The following is a 12,358-nucleotide window of genomic DNA, read 5'->3' as shown; positions in this document are numbered from 1 at the left end:
AGTCACAGATCTCATAAACTTGAGTTTTAATACTGTTTTCCAAAGAGTGTCAGCAGCACCCTCCTTGTGTGGCATAGATAGAACATCCAGTTTCTGCGTGCTCTGTAGCATGTCTGCTCTCCTTCGTGACCCTCAGCAGTATGGCCAACCTGCCGGGAGGTCAGAAGAGCAGACGTGAGACACCTGTGATACAAAGTGGGCCCATCCTCAGAGCCGCAGTTTTGCTTAACCATCCTTGATCAGAAATTGGATGAACCTGCGGGATGCGGAGACAGGCAAGATCCTCTGGCAAGGCACCGAAGACCTATCCGTCCCCGGCGTGGAGCATGAAGGTACTTGACCACTGCCAGGACACAGCCTGGGCCACAGGGAGCTAAGGCAGCAGTGCCCTGACACGTGGGTGAGCCCCAAGGCACAGCTGTTAAGTCACATATCATTGCCATTTTTGTTCCTTTCACCCACTTCCCAAAACACATTTTGTGCTGAAATTTTAGTCTTAGAACAGACCTACATGTATAAATCAAGGCTTCAGCTTCTCCCCATCCTCTCCAAAGAAAATCACATTTTTATCTACCTGAAGGCAAAAAAAAAAAAACAAAACTAAGAGGTTAAAACCAATAGAATGAGCTAGAAGGAAGGTACCAGCACAAGGCCCTGGGCCTGAGGGCAGTAGCAATGAGAACCAGAGGGAAGCTAGCCTGGGCTTCAGCAGGTCATTCAGAAAAGGAGTGGCCCGTTAGAGGGCTCTGCCTTCAGCCAGAGAGTAAAACACAACTGCCAGCGCACAATCAGAAATGTCACCCGCAAGCTGTGTCGTCTAAGAAACGCCCAGAAACGAGGCGTGGTAGCCACGCGATTTTCCCTGAGCGCGACTTCACCGGTTCTTTTTCTCTCATCAGCCCGTGTTCCCAAGAAAATCCTCAAGTGCAAAGCGGTGTCTCGAGAGCTGAACTTCTCCTCAGCCGAGCAAATGGAAAAATTCCGCCTGGAACAAAAAGTTTACTTCAAAGGACAATGCCTAGAAGGTATCGTGCTACCCTGCATTCAGAGTTAGGGTGGCAGGGACAAAAGACAAAACAGTGCTTCCAGAACTTTCTTGTCATGTCAGTTTCTGATAGGACTTCAACATCCTGCAAGACCAGGAAACCTGCCTTTCCCCCGCCAAACAAACCAAGGCAGGCCCTTGCTGGGGGCTTGCAGGTCCCTGCTGCCCAGAGCCTGGCTGTGGATGCATGGATCGGCCCTGCTGCAGTGTCACCATGTCACCTGGAGGAAGGTGGCCCTGATCAGGGCTGTGTTCAAAGATCTACATGCCGTATCCCAACATGGGAATGGCTTGGCTACCCTGTGTTGAGTCCTCACCATGCAGTGAAAGGGGGTTTGAGCTAAACTTCCCAGTGAGAGAGAGACGTGTGTTGTAGTTTGTCTAGCTCCCACATGGCAGAATACTGCTGGCACAGCAGCCTGCCGGCTAATCCTCACCTGATGTTAGCTTCGGGGCCCCAAGGGATTCAGAGCGGGCAGCCTGAGGAGGCTTTCGTGTCCTTTTCCTAGGTCTCTAGTCTGGGAGGTTTATGGCACCTTTGGAGGGGGACACAGATTCCCCTACTTTACATGGGTGCACCTGCTCACCCCAGCTTTTCCTTCTTCCTTCAGAATGGTTCTTCGAATTTGGCTTTGTGATTCCCAACTCCACAAATACCTGGCAGTCCCTGATAGAGGCAGCACCCGAGTCCCAGATGATGCCAGCAAGCGTCCTAACGTGAGTGTGCAGGTTGCAGGAACCTGGGAAGTATGTCTAGCAGCAGACATTGTAGGCAGATGGGGCTCCTGGTTCTGTCAGGGAGCCAGTAACCGGGCTGCGACAAGAGGGCAGGAGGAGACAGGGAGCTGAGTTTATAAGTAGCTGAGCATCTTATGAAAGAGGCACAATGATAAAAAGAAATCAAAAATTTTAGAGGAGAGCGTCTGGTGCTGTGGTATAGCAGGTTCTGCAATGCCTGCATCCCATTTGGGAACTTCTTCAAGTCCAGCCACTCCGCTACCGATCCAGCGCCCTGCTCATGTGCCTGGGAAAGCGGTGGGGAATGGGCCTCTGCACCCATGTGGAAGACTGCTCCCAACCCAGCCCTGACCCTTGGCACCGTTTGAGGCGTAAACCAGCGAAAGGAAGACCATTCACTCTGCTTCTCTCTGTCTCTGTCTCTCTCTCTGTGTATATCTCTGCCTTTCTTTTTTTTTAAGATTTATTTATTTTTATTGAAAAGTCAGATATACAGAGAGAAGAGACCAAGAGGAAGATCTTCTGTCCGATGATTCATTCCCCAAGCAGCTACAACAACTAGAACTGAACCAATCCAAAGCCAGGAGCCAGGAGCCAGGAGCCTCTGCCAGTTCTCCCACACGGGTGCAGGGTCCCAAGGCTTTGGGCTGTCCTCTACTGCTTTCCCAGGCACAAGCAGGGAGCTTGAGGGGAACAGGGCAGCCAGGACATGAACCGGCGCCCATATGGGATTCCAGCATGTGCAAGGCAAGGACTTTAGCAACTAGGCTGCCACGCCGGATCCTAACTCTGACTTTCAAATAAATAAATAAAATAAACCTTACTTTTAAAAAAAAGCTTTAGGCTTAGGATCTTTTGTTTGTTTTTATCGGAAAGGCATATGTTGCAAAGAGAAGGAGAACAGAAAGATCTTCCATTTACTGGTTCGCTCCCCAAGTGGCCACCACAGTTGGAGCTGAGCTGATCTGAAGCCAGGAGCTTCTTCCGGGTCTCCCACATGGGTGCAGGGTCCCAAGGCTTTGGGACGTCCTCTACTGTTTTCCCAGGCCACAAGCAGAGAGCTGGATGGGAAGCAGAGCGCCCAGGACATGAACCGGTGCCTGTATGGGATGCCAGCACTTGGAAGTAGACATTAACCAATTGAAGCCATTGTGCCTGTCCCTAGATTAGATCTAGTCTTTGTTTGTTTGTTTTAAGTTTTATTTATTTTTATTGAAAAGTGATTTACAGAGAGAAAGATCTGGCGTCCACTGGTTCATTCCTCAGTGGCTGCAACAGCCAGAGCTGAGCTGATCCAAAGCCAGGAGCTTCTTCCGGGTCTCCGTCACAGGTGCAGGGTCCCAAGGCTTTGGGCCGTCCTCTACTGCATTCCCAGGCCACAAGCAGGGAGCTGAAAGGGAAGTGAAACAGCCAGGATATGAACCAGCACCCACGTGGGATCCTGGCTCATGAAGGCTAGGACTTCAGCCACCCGGCTATGACACCGGGCCCTAGACCTAGTTCCAAAGTCCTAATTTATCCCAACCAACTAAGTCCTCTTGGACAGGATACACTTCACCTATGGCGAACCTAGTCTTCCATCTCTAAACATAGTGAGCACTACTCCTGCACACAAAAAACTGAGAGGATCAGAAGGAAACTGGCACATCATATACGCCAAAGCCAGGCAGATGTATAAGGCCACATCCCATGTCACAGGGTCTGTTTGAGTTCTGGCTATACCAAGCTTCTGGCCCAGGCTCCTGGTAGTAACCTGGGAAGGCAGCAGGTGATAAAGGAAGAGTGCCTGGGCCCCAGCATGTGGGAGACTAGAAGGCAGTTCCTGGCTCTTGACTTTGACCTGACCCCGTCTCGGCTGTTGGTGGGCATTGGAGGAGTGAACCAGCAGACGGCAGATCGAGTGCTCTGTCTCCCCAGCCGCCTCCCACGCCCCGCCAGCACTCTGCCTTTCAGACAAATAAAAGATGTCTTTATATATGTGCCAAGTCCATGCTAACTTCCCTGTCCCAGCTCTCATGCTTCTCTTGTCTCGGGACTTTGGATTACCCATAATGGACTCTTCTAAAGTCCCTGCTCTGCCTCAGAGGATAATGTGTTCCCAAAAAATAGGGTCAGTATGTTAGGAGCTGTGCTTTCTACCCAAAGAGCAATTCATTTGCCCTTTGCCTACAAATGTGGTCAGGAGCTGTGCAGCTGCCGCTTCCCTCAGGCAGCCACAGCAGTCTTTCTGTGGCATCTCCGTGCAGGGCCTGGTGAAGGAACCACACAGACGCCTGCCATGTGGGGCAGCCCTTCCAAGAGGTTCTGAATGAAAGCCAATTCAGGGCCCGGCAGCGTGGCCTAGCGGCTAAAGTCCTTGCCTTGAACGTGCTGGAATCCCATATGGGTGCCAGTTCTAATCCCGGCAGCTCCCCTTTCCATCCAGCTACCTGCTTGTGGCCTGGGAAAGCAGTCGAGGACGGCCCAAAGCCTTGGGACCCTGCACCCGTGTAGGAGACCTGGAGGAGGTTCTTGGCTCCTGACCTCAGATCAGTGTAGCACTGGCTGTTGTGGTCACTTGGGGAGTGAATCAGTGGACGGATCTTCCTCTCTGTCTCTCCTCCTCTCTATATATCTGACTTTCCAATAAAAATAAAATAAATCTTTAAAAAAAAAAGCAATTCAATTTGTAAATGAGATATTTCCTTTTTTGTTTCTTCTCTGTATCTTTTTTTTTTCTTTAAGATTTAATTTTTTTTTTTACTTGAAAATCAAAGTTAAAAGAAAGAAAGATTCAAATAGGTCTTCCATCTGTTGGTCTGCTCTCCGGATGACAACCAGAGCTGGGCTGGTCCAAAGCTGGAAGCCAGGAGCTTCTTCCAGGCCTCCCACATGGATGCAGGGGTCCAAGCACTTGGGCCATCCTCCACTGCTTGCCCAGGCCATTAGCAGGGAGCTGGGTGGGAAGTGGAACAGCCAGAACTCAATCTAGCACCTATATGGGATGCCAGCCCCAGGCAGAGGATTAGCCTGCCACACCACAGCACCATTCCCTAATGGTTTTCTTTTCATGAATCTTGTTTTAATGTGAGAGAGAGCAGGCAGGCAGGTTCATTTCCCGAGAGACTCACAATGGGCAGTGTTAAGCCAGGCTGGAGCAGGGAAGTAGGAACTGAACCCAGGTTTCCACGCAGGTAGCAGAGACCCCGTCCCCTGAGCCATGAGCGGGTGCCTCCCGGGACACACTGGCAGGGAGCTGTAATGGGAGCAGTGCCAGGACTCGAACCCAGTCACTCTGGCCTGTCAGCAGCCAAGGGATTGATCATTTATTTACCTCTGGAGTAATTAGTACCAAGCAGAAATGTGTCTACTAGTTAGTAATCATCTTGGGAAAATACAGGACCATATAGGAGGGCTTTTAGTTTTTATTTTGTTTTCAAGTCTTAATAGCCTTCATTGGACTTCTTGGTCAGGCCTGATTTCTTTCAAGCATTAAAACCAGGAAGTGTGTGATAATGTCATCAGGCTAAGTCATATCTCACTTTGCAGGGTCCCCAGAACAGCTGCCTTGACCTCAGCAGCCCCCCACCAAGGACATGGACTCTGCCCTCAGGGCCCCCGTACAGTGCTCTGGCCCCTAGGGTGCAAGCCACAGATGCAGGCTCCGGCTTCCGCTGGACGGTGGGGAGGGTCGGGGCTGGGACTGCGTGCAGCACACAGCAGGAGGCCGTGGAGCGGGCCCAGGAAGGACCCTGCTCAAGGGCAGAGTGTGCAGTCCCCAGCTGTCCCCCAATCATCACTCTAGGTCCGCAGGCTCCCATGTGTGGCCCAGCCAGGGTGTCCCCAGAGGCACATCCTCTGGCTCCCAGTGTCATTTACAGCACACGTCACGTGTCCTGGCAGATGTGCAGCCACGTGTAGCCTAGCATGTCAGCGTCCCCAAGCCAAGGCTCTGGGTGAGTGGCACAGTGAACTCACGCCTACCCTGCTCACACTCTCTCGCCCTCTTTGTCTCTCCCTGCTTTCAGTGGGAACGTTATCATAGAAACCAAGTTTTTTGACGACGATCTTCTTGTCAGCACGTCCAGAGTGAGACTTTTCTACGTCTGAGAAGAGCACGGGTACCTTTCAAGGATCTGGGGCTGTGCGAGGAGGGAGGAGGAAACCACCTTTGCTCTTTTTTTTTTTCCTCCGAAAGTTTGAGTTTTGGCACTTCCCTCCCTGGCAGACCCCACCTGCGGCCACCAGGGACAAGCTCTGTGTAGATAACCAGGTGGTTTTTTTCTCACTGACCAGACTAAATGCCCAAACCCACGCCGAGGCGGGACCGGTGCCTCAACTCCTTCCTGGTGCAGACGTGGGGGCCAGCCGTCCAGGGCAGATGCCCCCGCGCCCGGGGCCCTGCAGGCCGCACGTCTTCCTTTGGCCCCTGGTTGGGGAAACTTCATGTTCCTGACCCACATCTAGTTTTTTCCTATCATTTCTATTTCATACATGCTCACACATTTAACTTGTAAAATAGACTGATATTATTATTACAGAATGTAATTAAATGAATTATAAAATTCCTACAGTCTTTAGCATAGCATTGCTTTCATACCCACCCGATGGGAGGGTGCAAACTGAGCTATGCCTCGACTCAGGCCCGGCTGCCGCAAGACCTTTGTGGGGGGGGGGGGCGGGGGGGGGGGATGTGGGGGTGTGTGTGGGGGTGTGTGTGTGTGAGTGGGTGTGGGGGGGTGGGTGTGGGTGGGTGTGGGTGGGTGTGTGTGTGAGTGTGTGTGGGGGGTGTGTGGGGGTGTGGGGGTGTGGGGGTGGGGTGGGTGTGTGTGGGGGGTGGGGGGTGTGTGTGTGAGTGGCTGTGGGGGGGGTGTGGGTGTGGGTGTGTGTACACACTTGAACCTGTGAACCTGTCTCCGTGACCAGAAGAAGCATTTCTTACAACATGGGATCCCCCTGTGTTTCAGTTTGGTCATCAGCTGCCACCAATGGTTCCCCACTTGTACCTGAACAAGGCCCATGACCTTGACATTTGTCTTTGAGGTATGATAGGGGATGGTTCTCTTCCACAGTACACACGCACTCATGGTTGTTTGTTTTAACTTTACTCCTTTACAGTGTGCTCAAGAGGTTTCCAGAAAGAGAAGACGTTCTCAGGGGTAGAAAAAGGACTTTTTGTATTGCATCCCCGACTGAGAGATGTGACATTAAAAAATGAACCTAACGGGAGGACAGTGAAAGCCTTCTGGGTTGGGCGGGGGGAGGCCAGATGACTCGGAGGCCAGGCCAGGGTCAGAGGAGTGTGGGTGTCTGCTGCGATCTCGCCTTAAACATAGAGAAAGCCAAAAAAGACTCTTGGTTGTTTAGGACCTGGTAGCCTTTACTGTCCTTTGTAAAAGGCCAGCAGTCGCATGTTTCCCAGTTGCCCACGGGGCGAGGGCTGAGGCCCCAGAGGAGAGGCCCCTCCTCCCAAGACCTGCCCTGCGACGCCTCAAGAAGAAACAGCAAATCCCAAGTGTTCCCTGGTACTTTCTGGAAACGCCATTCCTTCTCTCAGAGCGGACCCGTCTGCTTCCTTTTGCCTGAGCCCTGCCTACCAGAGTGACTGGACACATTCTAGGGAAGAAAGGCAATCCCCTCAAACAAACGTGCTTGAGCACCCACATCTGCCAGGCTCCAGCAAGCACGAAGGACACACGAAGGTTTCTCAGCAGCCAGCCACCTCTGAGGGGAAGGGTTCTGAGCTCAGGGCAGCGTCAGCATCTCACCGAGAAACAGGCAGCACCAAAGGCCTGTGCTTGGGCAGAGATAGTGCTGAGCAGGGACTTCAAGTGCAGGATGGGCTGACGGCCAACAGCAAGAGGGACACGGACAGACCTGGGAGCTGCAGGCACGAGGCCTTTGTCAGGTGTAGGCAGCTCCCGATGGGAGGGTGCAGACTGGGCTATGCCTTGACTCGGGCCCAGCTGCCGCAAGACCTGGGTGTCTCCAGTCCTTGCGTGGCAGCATGTGCCCGCGCGGTCCCAGATAGTAGAGGCACTGGCCACAACCGCACATTCAGGACCCTCGTCAGCAGGTGTCCAGATGTCCATAGGTGTTGAACCAGATGGAGAAATCCTGGCTGGGAGAGGCAACTGATAAATTAAGTAGAGACCCAGGTCTGTCTGTCCAAGCAGGTCTGTCTATGCAATGTTGCCTGAGGTGTCCAGGGTGGACCACAAGTGGTCCCATCCTTGATGTGTACAGGCTGAAAGTCACAGTTCAGCTCTCAGGACCCTGTGTAGGGCCTGTCACTCACCACCCTGGGCTGTTACCCTGCAGAAGGCCGGGGCCAGGGGAGGATGGTGAAGGCTGGAGTCCGGCCACACTGCGGCAAGGCTACCCAAAGGGGGCCTTCCCACAGGCCATGCCTCTGTAAGATCCAAAATGCTTGCAGAAACTGACAGGTGGGACTCAAGGGGGGGGATCGCACTGGAAAGGAATTGGGGGGTCTACCCTCTCCTCTGGGCCCTTCATCTCAGCCCTAAATCATTCAAGCTGCCCCCAAAACCCAGGTCTGAGTCACAAACCCTTCCTTCAGTCCTGTACCCCCTTCAGCTCTGGCCCACCCTCTCTGCCTTGATTTCCCTCCCGATCCAAACTTCTTGAGGTTGTTCTCACCTCCCACCCACAGCCACTCTTCCCTCACTGCCTCAGTCTGGCTGTCACCTGTCACCTCCCTGGCACATGCCCCACCCCGAACTTTGTCTGCAACTCTCCATCTCTTCTCCCTTGTGTTCTGGGGGTCCTGCTCCTGTCCCCGTGTGTGTATGTGGAGTTTGATGTGTGTGTGGCATGTGTGTGGTTTGATGTGTATGTGGCATGTGTGTGTGGTATGTGCTGTGTGTAGTGTGTGGTATGTATGTTTGCGCAGGGGTGTGTGTAGTATGTGCATGTGTGGGTGGTGTGTGTATGTGTGCTCTGTGTGATATGTGCTGTGTATGGATGTGTGTAGCATGTGATGTCTGTGGTATGCACAAAGGGTGTGGTAGTGTGTGTGATGTGTGTAGTGTGTGCTGGTGATGTGTGTGTGCGTGTGTGTAGTATAATATGTATGTGGTATGTGCAGGTATATGTGGCAATGTGTGTGTGTGTGGTGTGTGTGGTATTTGTGAGTATGTGGTATATGTGTGATGTGTGGTATGTGTGTGTAGCATGCATGAGTGTGTATGTGTGCTCTGTGCGATATGTGCTGTGTATGGATGTGTATAGCATGTGATGTCTAGTATGTGCAACAGGTGTGGTAGTATGTGATTGTGTGTGTGCTGGTGATGTGTGTACATGTGATTGTGATGTGCATGTGCTGTGTGCAGTGTGTGCATGTGTGTAGTGTAATATGTATGATATGTGCAGGTATATGTGGTAATGTGTGTGTGGTATGTGTGAGTGTAGTATGCATGTGGTGTGTATGTATGGTTTGTGTGGCTAGCTCCTGCTTGCTGAGTATGTTCTACATGCCAGTCCTTGCAGCCCTGCGCCCTCCCACATGCGTGCCCTGCCCTCCTGGCGGGAGGAGGCAGAGTGAAGTCACTTCAGCAGGACGGAGGCTTTTGCTTCTCCCCAGCAAGCTGTACCTCACCTTCCCTTCCCCTAGGCCATGGGCAGTAGACGAGGCTGTGTCCACCGCCTGGGAGGTGGGGGGCCATGGCTTTCTGTGAGAGTGGGGTTACAAGTTACTGCCTGCACACAGCCCAGCAAACCCCAGCCTATCAGCTTGCTAAGCTTAAAGCTGTTGGACTAGCTGTTGTGGGGAGCAGGGCTTGGGTGCACATGCCTGGGTCCCCAGATGCTGCCACACACCCACAGGGTGCCACACACTCATGGAGTGCCACACACCCACAGGGTGCACACTCACAGGGTGCCACACACCCACAGGGTGCCACACACTCACAGGGTACCACACACTCACAGGGTGCCCCACATCCACAAGGTGTCACACACCCACAGGGTGCACACTCACAGGGTGGCACACACCCACAGGGTGCCCCACACCCACAGGGTGCACACTCACAGGGTGCACACTCACAGGGTGGCACACACCCACAGGGTGCCACACACTCACAGGGTGCCACACACCCACAGGGTGCACACTCACAGGGTGGCACACACCCACAGGGTGCCACACACCCACAGGGTGTCACACACTCACAGGGTGGCACACACCCACAGGGTGCACACTCACAGGGTGGCACACACCCACAGGGTGGCACACACCCACAGGGTGCCCCACATCCACAAGGTGTCACACACCCACAGGGTGCACACTCACAGGGTGCACACTCGCAGGGTGCCACACACCCACAGGGTGCACACTCACAGGGTGCCACACACCCACAGGGTGCTACACACCCACAGGGGTGCTGCACATTCACAGGGGTGCCCCACATCCACAAGATGTCACACACCCACAGGGTGCCACACCCACGGGGTGCCCCACACCCACGGGGTGCCGCAGGAGCTTCTGATTTTCACAGAACTTCCATTCGGCTATGCCCAGGATAGTGATGCTTCAGCATCGGCCTATGCTGCCTGTTCTTGGATGAAATCAGTTTTGCAAACCAAGCTTTTCTGTGGGGTGGGTGGGGAGATGGGGCGGAGTGGGGCATACTGCGCCCTCTGGTGGCCCCCAACAAGCACCCCCTCATCTGTAAGCTGCTCATTGTCATGAAAAGGGAAAAAATAAAATTTTCCCTCAATTTATATGGCTCAAAACAATAACAGTGGCTACCCACTTAGGACCAGAAATACATAAGATGCTTGCAACATATCCCTTCATAGAGAAGTTGCGTATTTATTTTGGCCATGGAAAGCTGACTGAGACCCTGAGATGGCTGCAAGCAAAATGTGGGTACTCCTGCGGAGCTCTCCAGTGGGAGAAAAACACACTTCATGCCCATCCACAGTGGCGGACAGCCCCAGACAGGAGCAGGCCATGCACCCTGAGCTCCAAGGCAGCTCTTGACTTGATGGCAGGGCCTTTGAGTTCCTGCACATGTTAAAAAGGAAATGCATTCAAAGATAGCATCTCCCAGAATACCTGAAACTGGCATGAGTGACGAGATACTGTGGTCAGCCCCGCCCCCAAGGGGCGAGAGGACACGCCGAACCACAGGGACCCGGACATTTCACTTCCATTACGGTCACTGCTCCGACTTGTGGTCAATGGAATACCCAGGACCACCCTGAGGACGCCATGGCACAGCACACCCTGTGGGTGACGATCTTCCTGTTGGCAGAGCTTGAAGTTTTTTTGGTTTTTTTTTAAGATTTATTTATTTTTATTACAAAGTCAGATATACAGAGAGGAGAGACAGAGAGGAAGATCTTCCATCCGATGATTCACTCCCCAAGTGACCACAACGGCCAGTGCTGCGCCGATCCGAAGCCGGGAACCAGGAACCTCTTCTGGGTCTCCCAAATGGGTGCAGGGTACTAAATCTTTGGGCCGTCCTCGACTGCTTTCCCAGGCCACAAGCAGGGAGCTGGGTGGGAAGTGGAACTGGCGGGATTAGACCCGGCGCCCATATGGGATCCCAGGGCGTTCAAGGCGAGGACTTTAGCCGCTAGGCCACGCTGCCGGGCCCAGAGCTTGAAATTCTGTTTCACTGCCTCCTGTTAGGATGGGGCTGCCCCCTCTCCTGGGCACTTCCAGCTGTGTGTTACGTACTTGGAGTCCAGCTCTTGGCCCCGGTCAGCATCCAGGTCTCTCCTGGCAGGTGTCTGAACACCCAGTTCTAATTGGAAACTATCATTCTTCTGGCAAAACAGACCGAGGAAATAACATTTGTCTTGGAGGATTCTGAGGAAGTAGAAATAGATGTCCCTAAAAATAGACTTTTTGGGACCCTGGGAGAAGCTGCCTTCTTGCTACAGCTCTGAATTCAGACTACCAGTTATGGAGTCTAGGGTTTGGAGGGAAGAGACATACGGTAGTTATTTTTTAAGTAAGTAAACTCTTTTTATTAATGTATTTCTTTTTACTTGGGTTTATTTGAAAGGTGGAGAGACAAGCATGAATCTACCCTTTACTGCTTCCCTCCCCAAATGCCCTTGGCGGCAGGGGCTGGGCCAGGCCACCTGCACAGCTGAAGGGACCCAGCTCTTGAGCCTCCACTGACACTTTCCAGGGTTTGCATTAGCAGGAAGCTGAGGACCAGCCGCCCGGCCCAGGCACTCGGCCACTGGGGTGTGGGGGCCCAAAGCAGCAACTCCAGCACCGTACCATCACTCACCCTTCCTACCTGCCTCTGGGCACTTGACATGTCTCTAATTGTTTTTTTTTTTTTTTTTTAAGATTTATTTTATTCTTATTGCAAAGTCAGCTATACAGAGAGAAGGAGAGACAGAGAGGAAGATCTTCCGTCTGATGATTCACTCCCCAAGTGACAACAGCCAGTGCTGCGCCGATCCCAAGCCAGGAACCTCCTCCAGGTCTCCCATATAGGTGCAGGGTTCCAAATCTTTGGGCCGTCCTCAACTGCTTTCCCAGGCCACAAGCAGGGAGTTGGATGGGAAGTGGAGCTGCCGGGGTTAGAACTGGCGCCAATATGGGATCCT

General features: G+C 52.8%; 1 protein-coding gene across 1 annotated transcript in view; it reads left to right on the top strand.

Annotated features, from left to right (window-relative positions):
* PDE6D (phosphodiesterase 6D) overlaps nucleotides 1-6,335 on the top strand; it is a 70,047-nt gene extending 63,712 nt beyond the window's left edge. The window contains exons 2-5 of the mRNA XM_004576735.4: nucleotides 244-332; nucleotides 900-1,025; nucleotides 1,657-1,762; nucleotides 5,791-6,335. Of these exons, the coding sequence (XP_004576792.1) occupies nucleotides 244-332; nucleotides 900-1,025; nucleotides 1,657-1,762; nucleotides 5,791-5,872 (403 nt within the window). The 3' untranslated portion in view covers nucleotides 5,873-6,335. The remainder of the gene's footprint in view (nucleotides 1-243; nucleotides 333-899; nucleotides 1,026-1,656; nucleotides 1,763-5,790) is intronic.
* Nucleotides 6,336-12,358: the final 6,023 nt, after the last annotated feature.

This window comes from Ochotona princeps, chromosome 5, assembly GCF_030435755.1.
Source record: "Ochotona princeps isolate mOchPri1 chromosome 5, mOchPri1.hap1, whole genome shotgun sequence".
Taxonomy (NCBI): Eukaryota; Metazoa; Chordata; class Mammalia; order Lagomorpha; family Ochotonidae; genus Ochotona; species Ochotona princeps.
Note: the sequence above shows the minus strand (reverse complement) of the source record. Positions and strands in the feature narration are given on the sequence as shown.